Here is a 22,895-nt window from a genome sequence, read left to right as displayed (position 1 = left end):
AAAGAATTTGAATTTGAAAGTCTGTTCACTGGACCTGTAATAAGATTGAGGAAAGTATACTGTATAAAAAAAGTATATTTTGAGCTCAGTACTTGTGCTAGGAGTGTGCCTGTACAGTATTAGTCCCTCCATCCAGAGGCCTCAGGGGCTCCTGCTGGGTGAGTGCAGTGGCAGCATCTCCTGGAAAACACCTCAGCCTTCATGCTGCAGTCTGATTAGAAAGGTGCTGGTATGCTCTTCTGCAGAGGAGATGAACATAGAAAGAAGACGTAAGTAAACTAGCAAAGGTGAAGTGTACAGTCACATGTCATCCACATATTATCATGAGAACTGTGTATTATATACTTTGCAGCAGCAAATTGCTGACTGTGTCCTTTAGGAAAACATATTCTGTCAAAAAATACCCATATCCAATGGATGAATAACCAACATGTGGATGACAGAGAGTTGGTGGAGATGCAGAGAGGGGTGAAGTGAAGCAGGATGAGAATTTACTAACCATATTGGCTCTCATGGGTAGGATGCACGATGACTTTTTAAAGAAAGGATTTTAGAGTCTGGCTGCTGTGGCTTTTGCATGGTATCTTTTAAATCCTTTTAAGGAGTTATAGAGGACTTTGTTTCCTTAGTTGTTATGAATTAGAAGGCAATAACAGACATCCCCCCCCCCCAACACTAGTACTTACTTTTATTAATAAAGGAATTGGAAATTGCTCTTTCTTCCAAGGATTTAAATGAGAGACCACTGAAGAGAGAGTGATGTAGCTTGGGAGTTGAGGAAGAAGATGTACAGAAAATTCTTAAAATACAATTTCATTTTCAGTGATCTATTGGTCTATTTTGCAGTTGTTAATGCTGAAAGCAGGTGACCTGAATGAATGGTGGTTGTTCTGAGCTAGAAGTGACCATTAATGCTGCAAGATCTCATAAAAGATAGTCTCCTATTTCCATGAGATGCAACAGTAAAGTCTTTTGTCTCTGTCATAGGAAGTCTATGTTCCAAAGGTTGGATAGTTGTCTTCCCCTTCTCCCTTTGGAGTTTGCTTTAAATATTTCTGGTGGCTTGGAGAGAAAATATTTGTGATTTGATTGTCTGGTGCTGTGGTGCCAGAACAAGGCTCTTGCAGTTTTAAAATAGTATTACTTGTTCAAGCTCCAGAAATACTAGGAAAACTTTGTTACCTCCTTTGAATTTGAAATTATGTCTATCCTTATCATCCAAGGATGCACAGGGAAAACGAAGAAATAGCCAGCGTTTGTTTAATGAAAATTCTCCTAAAAAAATCAAATTACCTTTGCATGGGAAATTACAATAAAAATTTTATAGTGCCTTCAGGAGGAGATTTGCTATTAGTTGTCCATTTTTTGTTAAGAAAGATACAATGGGACAGGTAGGATTTGGATCATACCTGATTTGCCTCCAGGGGCGTTGTTTCAGGTTTGACAAATACCATGCCTGATGACTGAGTGTCCATGGTGATGTGCAGCTGTCTGTTTTCACTTACATTTACTTCTACTTTGTTTTCTTGGTGTGGAGACTTAAAATCTCAGGGCTTTCTAAGCTTAACACTTGCTCAAGCTGTGAATAACTTTTCTGCCTTGGAGTATCCTAAGAGGTTTGGGTTGTCACCTTTTTCACTGGCAGGACCAGTGTGGAAGGACTGAATGGAAAATCCTGAAGTGCTGACATTGCTTAGTTTTGTTTTTGTTCTTATTGTCCCTAATGACATCTTTAAGTGCACCCATCCACGTGTGGGGTGATAACACTTGATAAGGACAGGCTTGAGGTGATGGAGGTTTAATGGAGAAAGCACTGGAGAACCTCCTAAGGAGTACATGAGTTTTTTCAGTTTGTGCTCTTGGTTAGGCTGTGAGCTTGGGGCGTGTATGGTGTATTGTTTAAGTGTATTTTCAATTGTTTGTTTATTATGGTTTTGATTTCAAATTATTTTTCAATGCTTAGGGCAGTTTCTTCCAGTCTTTCTGGTTAAGAGTTAGGACCATATTTCCTGGGTGTTGGTTGTTGTTACTGTCTTTGCCTTCATTGAAAGTCACAATTTTGCGATTTTGTGGAATGCCAGGCAAGAGACTGCATTTTGTTATTGCTTCCTGATTCCCTCTACATCTTTATAGGAAATGTGATCAGGAGACAAATCTTGGGGGTTTCTTTTGTCGAGTTTTGAAACACCTCATTCTATTAGCTGATCTAGAAACCTACCTGGAAAATTACTCAAATTTAAGAATAAATAACAATTGCATGCAGGCATACTTGGCTGCACAGCAAGATCTATTTTTAGAGAAGGTTTCTGCCCTGTTTTTACTTCATTTTAGATTCAGAGTTTTACCTTCATTTGAGATGTCCTAAGGAATTTTGGCTTATTTTCCAGTCCTTCATAATAGATAAATGCATGCATCCTCTGGATCAGATTTCAGAATTGTTTTTGTAAGGGAAGCCATGCTTATCTTCATGTAACCTCAGGTATTCCAGTAATTACTAAGGGTGTGTTTGAGGTTCTGCCTCAGCATGTTTGTTGTTTACTTGTGGGTCTTGTGGTTGGGAAGGTGAAGTAGGAGGTTGCTGCCATGTGAGTGCAACAACTTAAAAAACAATTGGAACCTCATGCAAATGGGTGTTCTGATGAAATGATAATTTAGGAGAAAACCAAAGCCATCCTATGTTAGTCTAAAATAACACCTAAATTTTGATTTTTTTTTTCACTAGTTGATGATTACAGCAGCAGACTAGGAGGCAGAACTCCTGTACTTCTCTCTCAGTTCTGCCATAAGCTTGTGTACTGCCTTGAGATGTTTAAATTGTCTTTTACTTTGCAGTATAATGGGAATAATGCTATTTTACTACTTTTCTTGGAATCACTGACACTAGTAGAGCACTCCTAGGACACTGGGAAAAGGGTTCAAAATATCAGGGTCATGTTAAAAGAAATCATGGTGTAGTTGGAATAGAACCAAATGTTCATTCAACTGAAGATGACCAGTCTAGGTACACCTTAAGCTAAAAAAGGTTGTAGAAAAAGAGGGGCCTGAAGTGGGACAGGTGAAACTATCAGTACAGTTATGCAACTCCTTATTTCCTGGTGTTCTTGTTGATTCTTGATACTGTGAGCTCTTGGCTTGTCCCTTAATGTCTGTAAACCATCAGAACAACACTGCTAAAGTTACAATACTTCCAAATGTTATTAATGCTGGCAAAAGTGCATGGCTGGATGAGGTACCCAGATAGGGTATGTATTTAACATACCCACTGAAGTGCACTTATACTGAAAAATTCCTCCACGTGTTTGTAGCAGACAGTGAATCCCAGGGTCCACAGCGTTGCTGAGAGTACTGTGTGTTGGGAGCTTTGGGAGTTAGCAGTGACAAGTCTTTATCACTCATTCATTTGTAAGGGTGTATTTGTGAGAAGAGGTTAGTGCATTTTATTCACCCCTATGTAATTGAAACCATATCTGTGGAGTGTTCAGCTTTATTCCTAGAGATGCTTTTTGGCTGCAGATATTTATGTAAGGTTGTGGGAGTTTTCATTTTCACAGTCCTTTAGCAATGTTTGTATTTACTCAAGCAGTACAAATAAAGCAGGGATGCTCTTTTGTTGGATAGTCTTAGCCTACCTGTTTGGGATTGTTTCTGGAGAACAGACAGTACTAATTCCAGTTACAATTTTCTTTAATACTTAACTCAGCTATTATGCCTCAGATTTATTTTTGGACAGTGCAGTGTACAATATGCAAAACACAATTTATCAATGTCAATGTTAAGATGAAAGTGAAACATTAGGGTTATGTAGTCTGAAATTCCACACAGCACTGTCCTTGGATTATAAGTGAAGATGAGTGCTTACATTAAAGTGGTGTTTTCAGAGGAAGTAAGATGTAAATTCATGATGCAGGTATGAGGCTTGCTCTCACACAGTCCACTGTTAATAGGCCAGCTGTTTTCGTGTGCCTGGATATAGGCAGAGACCTTGTGAAGAAGAGAATTGTACTCCAGGCAAAGAGGCAAATATAAAATTCCTCGGGTCACAGAGAGGAGTAGGAAAAGTCAAGAAGGTCTTCTTTTTGTGGTTTATGCAAATGTTTGTTCAGAAATTCACCTGAACAAATGAAACATGCCATGAAAAATGCAATGAACAAAATCACATTCTCCTCTGATGATTTTCTTCACTATGTTTCTCAAGTTGTGATGCAAAGCTTTCTGTGTGTCTCAACTTGAGCTACTTGTTACCTCTCTTTGTTCACATCTCTTGTTCACCTATCCTTTTTTCTTTCTATTTTTTGAGGGACTTATTCTTTGCCTTTGCAGATTTACTTCTATTCTTTGAGTAACTGAGTAAATTCAGGGATCTCTCAGGGTTTTAAATTCATCAGAAGATGATAGCACTGTCATTTGTCTTCCTTTTTCCCCTCTGCATTTTGAGTTGTTCTTTCAGGACAGGCTCCTGTGGCTATGTGGATGATAATGTGCACAGATCCTCAAAGTGAGACTGTTAAGGTTTTTGCTCTCTAGACTGTGATGTTTGTTAGGTGGCCTGTACCATAGTACTCAGGTCTTCTCTTTCAAGCTTTTCTTGCAGGATATTTCAAAGCTGTCTGTTTTAAAGTAGAATAGGTGATAACAGGGGGAAATGCTGGATTCCATACCAAATGAAACTCAAAGAAGTGCACAGCTTGTTTGGCAGCATTAGGTTCTCTAGTGCACTTTGCAGCACACTTGCTGTGAACTGAGAGCCAGAGACCTTTTGTTCACTGTTTTAAAAAATTTCAGGCCCAGAACTCTGGCCAAAACAGTATTTAGACAAAAAAAATGGTGTATAGATGCTGCTCTGAAAGCCATAGTTTCCCTTCTAATGTTGAGGTTTTTGGACCATTCTCTCTACTATTTTAAGGATCAAAGGCTTAATGAATAAGATACTTCAAATTGTGAATTATTTGCTCTAGCACTCGTTCACATGCAGTACCTTCTGCAGAATTTTTCTAGTATTTAGTAACAAAGTGGACAGGTTTTCCTCAAGTAGGTTTGTTTAGTCTGTGTTTAATTTTTTTTTGTTTTGTTCCCCTCAAGATTCAAAATCTTTACTGATTATAAACAAGACATTCTCTCATGCTGGTGATAAGTCTAAATCTGCCTTGGGACAATTGCCTCTTTCTTAGCATGATGTCAGTGGAAAGCCTGAAAGTACTGCCCCACTGCAGTTTGCTTTCTCAGCTAGAAAAGCATTGTTGATTGTCAGTGCTTGTTAGGTCCTTTGTGTCATAGAAATTGGTTGTGTATAGCAGAGTAGTGACATCCTTTGGTCAAATGCCCTGACTCTTTGTGGTGATACCCACAATCAGCAGGGTATCATGGTGTGTTCCTGGCTTGAGAATATAAAGACATATTTTGCTGAACCTAGCCCTTGTTCAACTGGAAAGATTTCTTCCTGCTTTCTGCTGCTGATTTTGTTGTTGTTGTTGTTATTGCATGTTTGTGTAATGCAGAAATGAAAATGAAACAAAGGTACACAGGTTTTGGGCTGAGACAGATGTATTGGTTGTCAGAGAAGTTTTTTTGTGTGTCCTAATCTGTTCCCCCAGCTGTGTTTTGTGGTTACAGTAGTAGCCAAAAATATGTCTGGAAAGAATCCAGCATGAGGATAACACTCTTCTCTTAGGAGCATGCAATCTGTATATTTTTTTAAGGCAAACACCTATTATATATTTCTAGCAGTTGAGTCTTTAGGAGAATAATATGAAGGAAATCACTGCCCTCCTAAATTTTTCTTCTGTTTTGCTTCATTGCTGATTGTACATTGTTTTTTAAATAAAACAGTCCTATCTCCCTATGTGAACTTAGTATCTGATTTATGGAGACAGGACTGTCTTGCATAGTGGATTTTATGGACATGTAATTTCTCATGTAAAACAATGTAGCGTTTCACTAGCATGCTGATGAAAATGCATCAGCAACTTTGGTTCTATATAGTTTGGGTTTGGTTTTTTGTTTTTGTTTGTTTGCTTGGGTTTTTGTTTTTGGTTTTTGTTTGTTTGTTTTTGGGTGATGGTGGGTTTCTTTGGGAGTTTTTTGAGTGTAAAAGTGTCTTACAAACACTGTTACTGGTCTGAAGGGCACAGATTCTCGCACTTCCCTTCCCCTCAAACCCTGCATCCCTGCTTAGCTAATTAAACATCCCTTATACTAGATGCCTGATGATGCTCTAACATGTATGTACAGATTCTTGGCCTGTTTACTCAGTCCAGGTAATTGATACCATGCCTGAAGTTTGATTTGAGCCTTTTGGCCAAGAACTTTAGCATCATGGCTTCAAAATGAAACTGCATGACTTCCACATGTTACTCTAGTGCTCTTTTTACGTTGTGAACCACCTGCCTCTTTCCAGTATGAAAATTCCTTAATTCATCCCATTTTCCCAGAAGGAAACTTGCTCCTTTTGTCTTTGCTTTCCTCTTAGAGGGATTCCCTCCAGGTCTGCCATCAGCTGCATGACTGGGATAGTGCTTGTCCTGACCGGATGTCACCTGATGTGCTGGAGGGGAGCACATCAGCCACTGTCAGGTTAGAGCCAGCTTCTAGAGATGGGCTCACTGCTGCCATATGACACTGCAGGGTTTGGCAGATAACCATTGCAATTTTTCTTGTCATATGCATATGTAGGTGGCCTTGAATGAGGGGAAGTAGAAATACAAATTTCTGCATAGCATGTCTTTTATGGACAGGATATATGCATTGCTCATGCCATATTCATCCATCTGAAATCTTGTGCACGTTGAGATTGGAATTATGAAGGCTCTATTTTTTCCTGAAGCTTTAAATAAATAAAACTAATATATCCAAAGAGATTTTTTTTGTCTGTAAAGCAGACAAAATTTGTTGAAGTCTGGCTTTGTCCTTTCAATATGTCTTCTCCTGCTGTACCTGGTAGAGACTCTCACAGGTTTGCTGCTGAATGGTTAGAAGAGGATGTGTGCCTGTACCTTGTGCAATTCACTTTAGAATTTGGCTTTTTTGATTTATCCTCAGTATTTTCAACTGAGATTTGGGACCTTTTAGTGTTGTGATGAAAGTGCCATGGGTTTGTAATGGAAGAGGAGCCTATGGCAATAGCATTGCCAAGTCTTTTTTTACTATGCTGCATTAGAGAACATTTACAGGGTGGCTAAAAATGGATATAAAAAGATACTATTTTTAAGTAGGACTTTCTTTGTCTTAGTCTATTGTAGTAAATTTAGCCTTTCATAAAAGCTGTCAAATTGAATTAAAATAGCTTTAATAATAAATTATGTGAGTATGTATTGCTTAAATGTTTTTGCTGAGGTTTTAAAAGTGCCACAGATCACTAAAATGAGGGAAATTGCTGGGTAAATAACTGGTTTCAGTTTGCTGAAGGAGCAGATCAGCTTGCAACAGATTTTCTTCAGGCATAGAGGAAAAAATGTGTTTATTTCAGTATAGTTTATGTCAGGTTTTTTTTCCAAGGAGAAACTGAAAAGGATTGTTTTCTTCCTGGAAAATGGAAAAGAAAAGAAATTTGATGTTGAGATTAGCTATTTCTACTGATGTAGTGATTCAGCATCTAAAAAATCAGGTCAGAAGCTAGAGGTAGCCCTTCCTTTTGTTTAAAAACAAATTAATTTTCAATGAAAAACATGATTAATATGAAACCAAAACATCTAGTATTGTAGTTTGATTAGTGACATTCTCTAAATCTTCTAAACCTTGGATTTCTGTAAATGGAATTCTAGTTTCCTTTGAAAGTAGCTTGATACCATTGTGAGTTTGGAAGATAATCCTAAAATGCAATTCTTTAAAATACTACTTTTTTGGGGGGATTTTTTTTCTGTTACCCCAGCAGTGTTGGAGATTAGAGAGACATTAGATTCTGGGCTGTTGTCAGCCTTGTTCTAGCCCGGGGCTTACAACACTTCGGGGTACCTTGTGCACTTGCAGTTTTATGTGTGCATACATTGTGTGTCAGTGGGGCATATATGGCAGTTTGGAAAACTTTATTCCAGAAGGAAGGACCATTTAACCATTCATTTTTTGAATGCAGACTAGAAATGGACAAATATTTTGAAGCAAGATAGAAATAGACTAGAAAACATCAGATGAGCTACACTCAGGGGTCGTACCACAGGCTGGAAGCCAGTAGTGTTAAATTTTGCCTTCTCATTTATGAAGAATGCTATTTTTCCCTTCAGTATTAAGAAAGTTGCTCCAGCTCTGTCCCATGGGTGAAGTTCCATGGTGCTGGAATCCATGGAACTTCTGTGAGCTGAGCTAACATCTTTCTGTTTCTGAAAGGTCTTCCTGCACCCCAGTCTTGTGCCTGCTCCTTAGCTGCAGTTCCAACACTCACCTGGCCCATCAGTGATTTAATCCAAATCCCTAAAGCCACAGAATATTTCTCACTTTTTAAAATATTTATTTTGTGGTGTTGTAAGAAACTGAGTCTGCCCAAGGAGAGGTCGGACGGGCACCTGGCAGTGAAAACAGGGATGGGGGCCAAGTGGATCTAGGAAGGGAAACTGGAGTGGCTCACTCAGGTGTCAGAGATTAAGAAGTCTTTTTACAGCTTAGGCTTCTTTGAACAGTTTGCTGTCTTGCAGGCCTTTGGAAAGGAATTGCACTTATCTATCTGACAGAGTTGCTAAAGACTCTGTAGGTGTGCATTCAAGGCATCATGGGGTGTGAGAGATTTTATAGGAGCAATCCTGCCTTACTGTATATGGAATGTACTGATACTTTGGCCATAAAACTTTATTTCTCAAGAGACAAGATGTCATAAAGCTGTTGGATTGCCAGTGGTAGTGGTGTCTCTGCCAGTCACGTACCAGCTCTTCTGCTGAGGATGGATGTAGTGCTCTTAGTAATTTTGTGGTAAGAGCAGGGCCCTCTGAGTCATTGGAGGTTGCTATGAGAAACCCAGTAGTGTTTCCATAGGGCATAGCAATGTAATTATAGAAGCTTCATTTGAAAATGGGTGAGGTGTCAGTTATTTGTAGCTCTGCTTCAGAGCAAGAGAAACAATAAATGTTGAAATTATTTTCTCTGCATCTGCATGTGGTCTTCCAGGAGATAGGCTTGGGTTTGCTTTTTGTCTGCTGGAGCTCTTGCTGATCTGGGTACTGTTCTGAGAAGCAGCAATAAAGGACATTCCCTGTCAACCCAGAGCAATTGCTTTGTAGTTTGGCTTTTGGCTCTTGCAAGGAAAGCAACAGATCCAAGAATCACAGAGCACATTGCATGAGGGAATGTTATTAAACAGTAAATGCCTTGCTATGCTCTGCTTAAAAATTTTGAAAAAATGTTGAAGCATTGAGGGAGAATAATCCTGCAACATCTGTAAGTCTCTACATAAGAAGCACTGTTTTATTGCAGAACATCCCAGCAGATGTGCTCCCCATCCCAGTGGGAGGCTGACTGCCTGGCAGGAGAGAGTCTGTAATCAGATCCCTGCAGCTCTGCATTGCTCTAGTGTGTCTGTTTAGAATCTAGCAGTGTCTTGCTTCATTTTATGGTTCATATTGCTTTCTGTGAGATGGATTTCCTCATCTGAAATGAAAATTGGTAAACATGCAAGTGCAAAATAAAGCTTGTGAGTTGGATTTATAAAAACCTATGTTATTGGTTTCAGTCAACTGAAAAATCAATTTAACTGGGTTTTTTTTGGATGTGAGCTCTAGCTTCTCAAGCTTTAATCAACATAACATAACTTTCCAGCCTTTTTTGCTGCCATTGATTACAAGACTTCATAAAGTATTTAACTACAATTAGCATCTGAAGCAAAATCGTAGGGATTGGAAATGATATTATTTTATTGACATTCTGCTCTTCAACGGGGGGAAACATCCATGAAACTTGTTAATACTACCTCCTACCTACTTATCCACTAGAAATAAAAAATTATATGCATAATAATTAAACAGACCAGATAGGCTTTGCAGATAATTTATAGCTGCCTTAGAACACTGAGGGTAGAATATCTCAGTCTGCATGGATAGGAGCAAGAAAGAAGTATTAAGAGATTTCTTAAATCTAGTGTTATGCTTTGATCACTCCTGAGAACGGGGGAAAACATTTTGGGTTTATTTGCAGGCCCCTTAAATGTCACATTTGTGTGGGATTTTTTTGTGGCTGAGTTGCTTAAGGATTTTGTTTACAATAGGGATTTGACAGGAAAAAATGGAATATTTGTTTTATGGGTTGTCCATTAGTAAAATGTTGTTTATTCCAATTCTTAGTGATAGATTCTGGTAAGATTACTGTGGTATTGACACTGTGGGAATAAAAACAAAACTGATGTATTTGCACCTGTGAGATAATGCACATGTCTCTCAGGTGCATTAATTTGTAAAATTATTTGCTCCTATATGATGATTGCCTTTAGGGGTTTACTTTTTGCAAGCTTGCTGTGGAACATTTTCCACTCACTTCTATGTTAGGGTTATTTAACATTCTTGGAATGGTGTATGCCATCTCCTTGCACTGTCTTATGGCCTTGTGGTTTTGTTAATTACACCGAATTCCTCATCCTAGGAATGTAATGAGGAAATTATTATTTTTTTTCCTTATAGATAATCCTTTCCACATTCTGTTTTGACCAGTGGCACAAGCATTACACAGCCCCTTTACAAGATAAATACATTGCAATGTAGATGTAAGGAGAAATAACAGCAGCAGTGAAACAGCTCTGCTGTGACAGTGTACAGGTATAAACAAGGCAGTATATTCACATGTAATGTAAATCTTGTTTTATGCCTTTTTAGAAGAGAAATAGACTGATTTCAGACAAACATATTATCTGTGAATTATATATTAAATGTAACAGATCTTTTTGAAATTTTTTAAATCTTGCAGCATTTTAATCACACAGCTAAGTAGTGAGTTGTTAGGTTGACAATCCAATGAAATCAGCATCTGTCAGGTAATGTTTGAGGTTTTAGAGTCACTGAGTAACTAGATGTTCCCATATTTAATTTAGGTATTTAATTCTTTTAATAGCTAGGAAGAGAATTTTTGTATTCTGATATTGTAATTTCTGTATGTTCATCATCTTTGTTTCATGCTGTCATTCGGTAGAAGAGTAAGTGAAAAGTAATATATAATTTTAGTTATTGGGATAGAATTTTCTTACAATATCATTAGGTTACCTAATTTCAGAAGCATTGTATGAAAATACTTTATATAATACCATATTTTAACCTTTTTCTCTAATGTTTATTGTGTGCATCCATCTGTTACAGATCAAATGTAATGTCAGTTTCAAGCAGATGCTGAACTGTTGAATTCATTGTAATCTAGCTAGTAGAGGTAACAACGGAGTATATAGTTTCCTCATAGTAACCTGTGATTATGTGGTCTGTGAATAATACACAGTTAATGGAAAATGTATTAAGGTGTCAGTGCAGCATTAGGCATTGAAATACTGTACTGTCTTATGTTCCCTGAATCTAAGAGGGAACTGGAATATCCTGATCCTCTTAAGCTACTGAATTAAAATCCTGAAAAAGATGTTTTCATGTAATTTGTTTTAATAGACTTTGTAAGCTCAAGGGGATGACTGACACCGCAAGATTATGATGTTACCTTGCCAAGCTGCTTACCAGAAGAAGCAGCAGAATTCTCCTTACACAGTTTGCAAGCAGATTTTTTTAATACAGATGTTGAACCTTCAGTACAGATGTTGAGTTTTACAGAGGGAATTATCAGAGTAGATTACATGGTGTTTCTTTTCTCTGATTGTTCTGCTCTTTCACCTCTTCTCAAAACTCTTAACATGGTAAATATTGGGCTTTCATACAGTTCTGGTGGTACTTTGTGAAGTACTTATTTAACTAAAACAAGATTGTACTGAAATAGGCTTGTCTAAACATATAGTAGTCTTCGGCACAGAAGGAAAAAAGTAACTAAGATAACAATAAAATTTTACATCAAAATTATGAAATTACCTCAGATTGCCTTTGTCTTATTGTTACTTTTGACTAGAAAATGCAAAGCGTGCTTGAGCAAAGTGTGATTGCAGGACTCTGACCTATATTTGTCAGATTTAGTAGGAGCTGTCTGCTAAGTAGCACATCATCTACTAAATGCAATCATATTACTTTCCCAAATCCAGGTTTCTAAAATGAAGTACAAAATGTAGGAAGCTGATATTCTTCAACCAAATCAATCTTTCGTCTGGCTATTTTGAAAAGTTTACTGTCTTCCTCTGAAGATCTTTGTGTTCCTTGGGAAAGGCAGTAAGCTGTAACTTGGCAATGGGAAAGAAGAAAATCCAAAGGGAAGAAAACCCCACACCAGCATTCTTTCTCTTGTTTAGTCATGCATAACTTTAGCTTTAATTGTATGCGAGTGCATTAGCTCTGTGTGAGTGTTTATCTAAAAGATCAGATTTAACTGTGATGATGAATCTTCCCTTTTGATTCTCATGCTTTGTAGACTCTGAATCTGAGCTTTACAAAAAAAAAATCCTTTTGGGTATAGGTTAGGTAAAGGCGCATTTAAAGAGGCATTGAGAGTTTTCTGTTGACGAAGAGATGTAATTGGGTCCAAGCAGTTTGACAGTTACTTCATTTATGTAACTTCCTGCGGATAAAAACAACAGAATGAAGTTAATTATAGCACTAGCTACCAAGTAATGAGAATATTACTTTTCCTCAAAATCCCACGCTAATTTACAACATTTGTTGACTTTCTTGATGAAACATGAACACTTGTTCAATGGAAGAGCATTTTCATAGTTTTGTAGAGATTGGAGTTAGAAGCCACCACTATCTGGTAGTTGTACAGAGGGCATTGAATGAAATATTCAGAATTCCTACTTATAACTCTTGTTGCTTTTTGAATATACTTTTCTAGAGTTTTTGCAACCCTTTTCCTATTCATTCATTTTCATCTGTGATCATTTTAACACATTGATTTTTCATGTTTAAGGAAAGAGAAGACAGTCATTGGTAGCCATCCTCCCACTGAATACCTCTGTAACTGGCAATTTTTGACTATTATGGATTTCTTAATAGAAAGGTTGTAGTGTTCTAGTCATGCATGAGGAACAGTATACTGCTAGTTCTTATCCCCACTTCAAAATTTTGTATTTTAAGATATCTACTATTTAATATTCATATTTATATGAAATAGACATAGTTCATATGTCTAGCAGGAGCTAGGCCAGTAAGAAGAGAGAATTGTGAAGACATGTATAAAATAAAACTGCTTGGGCACAAGACTGCTCTGTGAATTTACCTAGGTGCAGATCTGCCTTCAGCTTGCCCACCAGACCATGACTGTGCCTGGTGGACACCTGTGTCTTTCTGACCTCCTTGCTTCTGTCTGGACAGGTGAGCAGTCAACACTTGGCATATTAATGCAGAGCAGATCAAAACCATCATTCACCTAACAGGGCACAAGTGTATGCAGCTGATTTTGTGCCCTCTGAGTCTTGGCAGTGAAACAGCAACTTTCAGAGGTCTTTGCTTTGCTCCAAGCATTTATTTAAAGCTCCTGACTTTACTGCATTTGTTTAAAGCATTTGACTTTTACAAATGCTTCTTTAGTGATTCTTGATTATCAAGGCTGCCTCTAAAGGAACTGCTCCTTGAGTTAGTCTGTTTCCATTCTATTATATGCCTCCTTTAATCCAGAGATCTTGACATGACCTTCCAGAAACAAGAGGAAAAAAACATGGAACTTGGAGAAAAAGAGAGGGATGAGATGAAGCTGTTCTTAAGGTTTGCATCTCTTTGTTGCAGGGGCAGAGTATCCCTGCTCTGTATCTGCACCTCTAAGCAGTGGTGGTGAGGTGAGTGCAGGTCCTCAAACCAGCCTGGAATCTTGAGTTATAGCCCGTTAGGGACAGCCAGGACTGGAGTTCAGTTCTTCATCCTGAAGCCAAAGACTGGGAAACCCAAGCTGTTTGAGAAATGCATCTCCTGTCTTTTTGTATTTTTAAATGCACACACACAATCTCAGAATCCATCTCACACCTGTGGTGCAGCTTGCAGGCATCACCAGGAGCTGCCTCTCTGCTGCAGCACACTGCACTAGCGCTGCTTCTCAGCAATTATCAGGTTTCTGACTTAAATATGTCTTGCTGTCCAAAAGACATAATTCTTGTTTATGAGGCTCTTCTGAATGTTAAAAACTGATGACATCTGTTGTTCTCTCCCTTCATTTCCCTTTCCTTTCTTTTTTTAAATGTTTTTTGTTTCCATTGTGGCAGTGCATCACATACAAAGGTACATTGGGATTTTTGAGGAGAGTATCGAAATATCAGTGTATGTTCATAAGAAAGTATTAAAGAGCCTGTGGGCAGATATTGGAAATAATTAGGAACTAGCTGGAACTGCTGCAGACTCGAGGGATGTTTGCAGGCTGCAGAATGTTCCTACGGGAAAGAAATTGCACTGTAATTACAGGCAAGGTCAGCGCAGTCAGTTCAATGGAAAAGAGACGGTGAGAGCTGGGGCGCCCTCCCATGAAGGTCATCGAATATTCTTAGTGAGACACAGTTGCCACTTTTTGATGAAGTGCCTGGTGAAGTATACATTGTCTGGGGCTTCTCTGTGCTGTGAGGGTTGTAGCCTTTTCTTGAGAAAGAAGATTGACACAAGTGTCAGGAATTTCTTGGTCACACTTGACTGTTTCTTTGAATCTCTAAAGTTTGGATGTGTTTTTCAGTGGTGTGAGTCTCCCAACTCTCTAAAAGGCTACTATGCGTTATTTGTGCATTTTTATCTCCTGAAGTGTTGGAATCCATAAAGTTAGAGGGATTTTAGGAAATGGTTAAAAAAGTATAGGCCTCAGACTGAAGTTTTGTTAGCATTGCAAATACAGCAGAAAAGTTTCCCAAGCAGTGGAGCATACGTGACAAAGAACAATAGGCCTCTGTAGAATTGGCTTAAGGATGGCAACAAGGTTATTTAATGTATATCTTTAGAAGGTTAGCATGAATAGAGCTCTGTTCTTTGTCTCCTATGAACCAGTCTTTGTTTTAACTACCATTACGTGTGTTTTATAAGATTGGATAGAATGCTTGTCAATATGTGTTGTTCTATGTATGATTGGCTGAAATCTAGACTGAGATGGTTTTATGTTTTTCTGTATTACCCCTGTGAATTAGCGAGCTGTTAACATCCTGTCTCCATTGTCTAACAATGTCTTGAGACTGATGTGCAAAAAATAAAAAAAGCTCTTCATTGGTCTGGTTTGTCCAGTCTTGTCCATATTTGGACATTCTGCCGTGGCAAGTGGGTTCCTTTTTTAAAACATGGGTTCCTGACACAATTGCACATATATTCTCCCATATATACCTGAACCCAACACTGAAGCAGGTTTTTCAACACCTGTCCTGGAGTATTTCAGCTCACTTTTTTAAAATTTGAAAATGAGGCATATTTTCATGGCTCATGTGTAGCTTTGGCTCCAGGACATCCAAGCCATCTTAAATTCATCCTCAAGAGGAAAAACTTTGCTTCCCTTTCTTCTAAGGACAAACCCCTGAGTTCAGAAATATTCTGTGCCCAAACTTTGTTATCAGTAGTCATCAATACTAGTTGCAGATACTCCTCCCTTCTGTTTCTCACTTGTTTTGTGCCTTTTCCAGTTTGCCAGTGCAGCTGGATGTGGGACAACACTGGGGCTGTGGTAGGGATTGATTCTACTTAAAAGAGCAAAAACTTTTGGGCACAGCTCAAACTGATTGAAATTTATTGCCACAATTCCTAACCCTTTTGTGCATGGTGACTTCAGGAAGGGAAGCTCTCTTAAAATCAGTCGCTGTTTTTGGAGAGTAAGTTTTCAGAGAGATCAGCTTCCAAGCCAGGTAATTTTTTCTTCAGGCTTTTTAGGAAAGTAGTTAGTCTTGTTAAATAATTTTCTTTCACTGTTTTGATAGGATTGTTTAATGATTATTGTTAATTTAGAGATTGGACTATATAACAACTTGTATCATCTTACCAGCTTCTGTCTCTATATTATTTAGCCTGTAATACAGTAACTCTATTACATGATGTGCCAATTTTGTACTGTAGCGTTCAGCAGTGACCTTAGAGGTTGCTCCCACAGTCCCCATTTGATAGCTGGTGGGATCATCTGCCATCAGCTTGTGCCAAAGCAGTTGTGGCTGGCACTTTTAAAATACCTTCTATCTTCATGGACACTCGTGTACATTTTTTCCTTCTTAGACTGCAGAAGGAGGGAAGACTACAATTTCCTTTGACCTTATGCAGGTTTGGCAGGTAGGGAATCTGGTTAGGCTGAAAAATCCTGAAGTCTTTTCGAAGACTCTTTATCTTCTATTTCTTTCCTTAAGATGTTTGGGTCATCAGAATCTTCCAAAAGCAGGCTGTGAGTCCTTATTTGTTTTGGTTTCTTGGAGATAATAATTCAGAAATAGTGTGTACTCACTTCACTTTTCCTTCTTTGCTTTCCTTCCCTTCCCTTCCCTTCCCAGTCCCCTTTTATCCTTGCCTTCAGATTCTCTGCTCTGCAGCCTTGAAGAGTAGGGGTTTGAATAAATATGAAATACTGAAGAGCTTGCTGCAGTATTGCTACATTTGGCTGTGCTTGGCTTCTTTCTGTCAACAAAAGAAACACCTCAATGAAAGACGCATGAGAACAAACAAATATTTTTCTGGTTGTCCAACTGTGGTTTAACACACTTTATATAAGTTGGTAGGAACAGAAGATAAAAATGATGAGTTAAATATTGACACTACAGTTTATATTGACACTACTGTTTATAACCACATTTTTAAAAATTAGCACCTAAATTTTCTGTCATGCAGAAATGTAACTTGCTTCTGGGTTTTGCATTTGAGAAGAACTATGCTTTCAAAACAAAATGAAATAAAATAGTTGTGGATCCTGCTTTCCTGTGTCACAGGTCTAATGTGTTTTTGTCTGTACTTTAATGTCTTACATCACTGGGTTTAGACTCAACAGAATTAGAGGATGAGTTCAAGTAGCATCTCCCTTTGTTAAAGGGGAAATCCAGAGAAAAGATATTTTCAACTACCTTTTAGGTGAGAGTGAAAGTAGAGAATTCATTGATATTTATTGTCCTAGTAGTGTCAGAAACAATTCACCAGCAAAATCAGATGGTGGTGCACTTCTGTGATTAGTCCTTGCACTGCTGTGGAAGGAAAGGTGCATAAAGTTTGATGATAAAAAATCTTCAGTTAAAAATTTCGTTTGGATGAGTTCCATCTGGAAGGCCAAGTTCTCTTTCTTTGGTGAGCCCAAACTGACTTTGGGCCAGTGGTAGGATTGTGCAGGTAACACCCAGCTCTTCTTTCTATCATGCTTTTTATCCTCTGCTATTACACACTTCACAACAGAGGTGGAAGCCATTAATTACCCTGTTCCATGGAGGGGAAAAGCTTGGTTTCAAAAGATGAAAATGAGCAGAACTGTGAGGCTGCTGTAATGGTGGTAGAAGAGGAGTATCTAAATTATGGATTTTTTTAAAGAGAAGACAAGCACTTGAATCTTTTCGTTAAGTTCTTTCTTAGGAAATACAGAGTGCATGGAAATGAAGAAGGGAATGGAAAGCATTAATATATAATACATGTAATCTCAATTCAGTCTGTATTTTGAGTGTTTGATACTACAGTCTTAAAAGTATTTTTTTTTCTTGTTTCTGAATGTAACATAAAGACAGTGTCGATCCTCAGTGACTCAAAGGTAAAATATTCTCATAGGTTGTATTGTATTGAGAAAGTGTTTGAATAATGCATTTGAATAATGGCTGGTTTTATTACTTTTGTAGTTATTTTAGATTTTCATCTCTCCCTGACCAACATTTCTAATGCAGTTAGGATATTTTCAAGAGGAGAAGCCTTTAGTCTGTCTAATCTTGAAAGTGATGGTAAATGGAACTAAGGTGAGAGGAGGTTATTGACCAAGATGCAGATGAGTCCTTTTCTCAACCTTGTTAGTCTTAGATGCAGTGAATAAGGACAGAAGTTGCATACAGATTTTATGCAAAGCCACTGTATCTATAGTTAACTGTATTTTAAAATCCACTTGTGAACTCTGGATTCTTTTACATTTCAAACAACTCTGTTTAGTGCTTATCTCTGCTCTGATATTTCAGAGACTTTGTTTTCTCAGTAAACATTTTTTTTTTATTTCTCTGTAGGATTAGTAAAGGCTTGCATCATAATACTCATGCTGCTAATATAAAATGTCAACTTTTGAATGCAGATGTCTCATAGGAAGATTTCAGTGAGTATGGAAGCAATGGCACTGATCCTTCAGAGGATCAAGTTTGCTTATGGGATAAATGCAGAAGTTTGTCTACAAACCATTGTACTCTGAAAGTTTTTCTATGTTTTCCTATATATGAACTTTCTCTGGGCTGTAATTGATAAGCACCAGGAATTTGGAAAGGTGATGTTTGTCATATCATCATCTTGCCATGATGAAAAAGAAATTAATAGCAGCCATTGTTTTTAAAACTTCAGTGAGATGTAGTGCTGAAGAGGTCTGGCAGTGACTCACCAAATCTCAGGGACAGTGTTTCTGATAAGTCAGCCAACTGTGTAATGTTGTAAACTACTTCACAACTTTGCCTTTGTGTCTGTAAATTTGTTTTCTTATCTAGTTTCTTTTTTTTAAACAAAATTAATTAATATATCCATGCTAGAATGAAATAAGTGGTTAATTACAGGAAACATGAGGTTAGTATAGTGCTTTATGTAATAAAGACAAGACCATTTTTACAGCTCTGATGACTATTATGAATGCAGCTCTGAATTTAAATGAGCTCTGTTTAGCAGTGACTGTGTAGATGCAATAACTGCGTATGTGTGCACTTCGGATACAACTACTGGAATATTCTGAATGGCCTTTTGCTTGGTCTCTTGTGCTTTATTTGTGTACACTCTTTTGTATAAAATTGACTTTGGGGAATTTTTCTCCCCTTTTTTAAATGGAGATTTAAGCAGCATTTGAATAGTTTTTAAATTCATCTGTATTGATTCAGACTTCTAAGCTTTAATTTTGAAGTACCTTAGATCTCTTCAAAGCAGTAGTTTAAGCCCTGGAGGAATCTTCCCAGTCTCTTTGAGACTGATAAGTTCAGTACTGTATTTTCATGGTTTGGAGCATCTTTTCTCTGAGGAAAGTCTGAGAGCTGAGACTTCAGCCTAGAGAAGAAAAAGCTTAAGGAGATCTTCTTGTTGTGTTCAGTTGATGGGAGGGAATTGAATGAGAGAGACAGGCTCTTAATGGTGGTATCCAGTGACAGAACTAGAGGCAGTGAGCACAAACTGAAACACAGATGATTTCCTCTAAACATCAGGAAACACTTTTCTGTGAGGATGACTGAGCACTGGCACAGGTTGCCCAGAGAATTCATAGGGTTTTCATTCTTGGAGATATTTAGAAACTGCCTGGATACAATCCTGGGTAACTGACTCTTGGTGACCCTGCTTGAGCACAGTGGTGGGACTAGATGATGTCCAGAGGTCCCTTCCAGGTCAGCCATTCTGTGATTTTGTTTGTGTGTGCCTCAGGGTCTGACCCTGTGCCTGCTCTGTCAGACATCTCCCTTCCCCATCTTCACTTCAAAGCTCTGAAATCTTTAAGACTTTGCCCCAGAGACTGTGAGCAGGACAAAGCTCTTCCCCCTCCTCTCCCCCCATCAAAGTATCCTTCCCAGATACATTTCATTAGCTATACATGTCCATTGTGAAAAGTTTTGGGAATTTTGGAAGTGAAAAAGAAAATTTTGTATTTTGTCTTTGTGTGTCTATCAAATACAAATGTAGCAAACCTGTATGTTCTGAATAATGCTTTATCTATATATAATACACTGTGTAGGAGTCCAGTATACAATCCTTAATCACAATACTTCAATTACTGTAACAGTAGTACCAGTATCTTTAACTTGTTGTGACTTATTTTATTCACTTTTTTCTTTTTGTGTTTGTGTGTGTGCTTTGCTTTGCAGAGTTGGAAGAATCCAGGGATTTCAAGTTTTGAGTAGCAGGCATCTTGCAAGATTACCACACCTAAACTGAAAAGGGAGATGCAGCTCTGAGTACCAGACTGGTGTGTGCACTGCATGTACATGAAAACGCACATGTTTTTGTCATCACGTAGACTTGCTCTGGCCTATTCCTGAGAGCTTTGCAATTGATGAAAATTAATTTGAGAACCAGATGGAGCACCTTCGCAGCACAGGAATCAGTAATCCATGGAAGGACACCTGCCAGTAATGTTCAACTTTTCACATGGTCTTCACGGGTGAAAAAAGTCTGCAAGAAGAGAAAGAAAAAACACCCTCTGTGCAGGAGAAGCCTAATAAATACCTCCACAATCTAAATCAATATCTGTGAGGGAAACAGAAGAATCAAGAGGGCAGAGGAAACTGATTTAGTTCTAGCAGAGGAATAATGTATGGTCTTCGGCACGTTTTGCTTTGGGCTCAGTGGATGTGAATGGACAATAAATCGTGACCTTCTGCTGAGCAATGATGACTGGAAGTAAATAAGTTGAGGAACTATGGGACAAGTCTGGGCATTGAACTGAGCAAACCTCGCCGTCCTTCTTGAGTTAACCAGGTCATCAAACTTGCATATCCCTTCTCCCTCTCCTTTTTCCTCTTTTCACTTAGTGTGATATAAATACTAGCTAATTGAGCTCATAAATGTTATTCAAATAAAACGATTGGAATACTTCATATGTTTCCTTCTTGTACAGCTGCAAATGTTGTGTCTGGAACTATGAATCTGTGCTGTAGACAAGCATCAAGAAGGAAAGATCCTGTCAAACAAGCAAGGAAAATACTTAGAGAAATAGTGAACCCAGGAAGTCAGATTTTTAATGCTGCTTCTCTTTCTTTTTTACATGATTATATTTCTTCCTTCCTTGAGTTTTAGAAGATTTTGAAAGAGTGCTTACTTGATGTGCTTTAATTCTGGCATTTGTTTTTTTATGGTAGAATGAAAAGTCTGTGATTTCTTGTAGCAGAAAAAAAGGGAAAAGTAAAGGAAAAACAACTTGACATTGTAGCCCATTTCACAGGAGAGAGAACTTCATGGTTCACCTGAGGCAAACTTACCTACTTTGAAAGCTAAAAGCTTTAGAGCATTTTTGATTCTGCTATAAATGAAGAGAGGGTTCTTTTTCATTCGTGTGTGGCAGCAAAAAGTGGGAAAGCAGGCAAGATAGCGTGATAAACAGTTCAGGCTGTGTTGGGTCTCTGGAGGAAAAAAAGTGCTGCGATGAAAATTGGATTGGCTTTGGATTGCAAAAACTTTTGAGTCCAACGAGCGGTTCAGTACCAAGAGGGATTTCCCAACTGGCCTGGCACACCAGTGCCTGCACAAGTTCGGGTCTGTTGTTTCACACGGTTTGTGTGCCTTTTTTTCCCTTTATGCAATCTCTTTCAGCTTTAGCAGCAGAAATACATCAGATGGAAAAGATATGCCAGAGGGCAGCTTGGAAAAGAGGAATGTCATATATATACATATATATGTATGTGTGTGTGTTTAAATTTCTGCAACTGAACTTTTGAAGAAAATCTGACTGGAGGAATTTTTAAAAGCCTTAAGTTACTTGAAACCTACACATTTGCAACTCTTTGTCTCTGGAATTGCATTACACTAAACTGGAATCTCAGGCTGAATAAAGATTATATCAAGTTGAGCAAAAAGATGACTTAACCATTTCTTGAGCGCCTCTTATGAAGTAGCTGTTTCTCCAAAGGATAAGTGCACCCCCACTCTACAGACTCAAAACAAAAATGAACCTGAATTTTTTTTTAAGTGTTACTTTTTTCTTAGCCAACTGCCATCATCTTTTATAGAGGAATTTTTCACTATGCATTTGGTGGATATTTATAAACACTGACCCCATCCTCCTCCCTTTCAATGATCTATCCAGGTCAGTCTTATCAATTAAAAAAAAATTTGATTTAAATTTTGTGCACTAGACATATTACTTTCTTATGTCAAAAAATAAAATATTTAAAAAGCATGTATGCAGCAGTGGAACATGGGCCTGTTCTTTGCAGCGATTCCAACATCCTCTGCCTCTCCTGGAAAGGCAGAGTCCCCAAAAGTGAGAAGGAGAAACCGGTGTGCAGGAGGCGGTACTATGAGGAAGGCTGGCTGGCAACGGGCAATGGCAGAGGAGTTGTGGGCGTCACTTTCACTTCCAGCCATTGCAGGAGGGACCGGAACACCCCTCAGAGAATCAACTTCAATTTGAGGGGCCACAACAGTGAGGTAAGCAAAATGTGTGTTACACTTTAAAGAAAATGATTGCTACCTTTTTCTCTTCTCTCTTCTCTTCTCTTCTCTTCTCTTCTCTTCTCTTCTCTTCTCTTCTCTTCTCTTCTCTTCTCTTCTCTTCTCTTCTCTTCTCTTCTCTTCTCTTCTCTTCTCTTCTCTTCTCTTCTCTTCTCTTCTCTTCCTGCTTGGAATTTGACAGAGTGGTATGAAGGAGGCTCAAGACTAATCCAAATGGGATTTGGGTCAATTGGAATTTTTCTGGTAAATTCAAGCATACACGACTGATGGTGGGAGGTTCTCTGGAAATGTGTCTTGTTTTGGTCTGGCCTACTTTCTCCTTCATTCCCCAGCACCTGCCAGTTTCCAAGCAAAGGCAATAAATGCATGTTAATGGAAGTTGAAAGCTGTGAGAGTCAACTGCTTTCACACGGTGGTGAAGTCTGGGCTGCAAGACAAATGGAAAGGCAGGGCAATAGGAGAAAAGCTTGCTTGAAGTCTGCCAGATTTTCAGAAGCTGCAAACTGGAATGGCTTGTGACAGGACATAGCTGCTTTATCTGGAAAAGCTTCTCATTTTATTAGAGTAAAGGCCAAGTGTGACTTCTCAGAGAAATGCTGAGGTGCCTTGCAGTAAAATGCT

The 22,895-nt window shown here is 38.3% G+C and overlaps 1 protein-coding gene across 1 annotated transcript in view; it reads left to right on the top strand.

The window, feature by feature from the left end:
• Positions 1–22,895, top strand: part of TULP4 (TUB like protein 4) — a 143,252-nt gene that overhangs the window by 5,956 nt on the left and 114,401 nt on the right. The window contains exon 2 of the mRNA XM_058801865.1: positions 19,970–22,250. Within this exon, the coding sequence (XP_058657848.1) occupies positions 21,999–22,250 (252 nt within the window). The 5' untranslated portion in view covers positions 19,970–21,998. The remainder of the gene's footprint in view (positions 1–19,969; positions 22,251–22,895) is intronic.

This window comes from Ammospiza caudacuta, chromosome 3 (genome assembly GCF_027887145.1).
Source record: "Ammospiza caudacuta isolate bAmmCau1 chromosome 3, bAmmCau1.pri, whole genome shotgun sequence".
Lineage (NCBI taxonomy): Eukaryota > Metazoa > Chordata > Aves > Passeriformes > Passerellidae > Ammospiza > Ammospiza caudacuta.
Note: the sequence above shows the minus strand (reverse complement) of the source record. Positions and strands in the feature narration are given on the sequence as shown.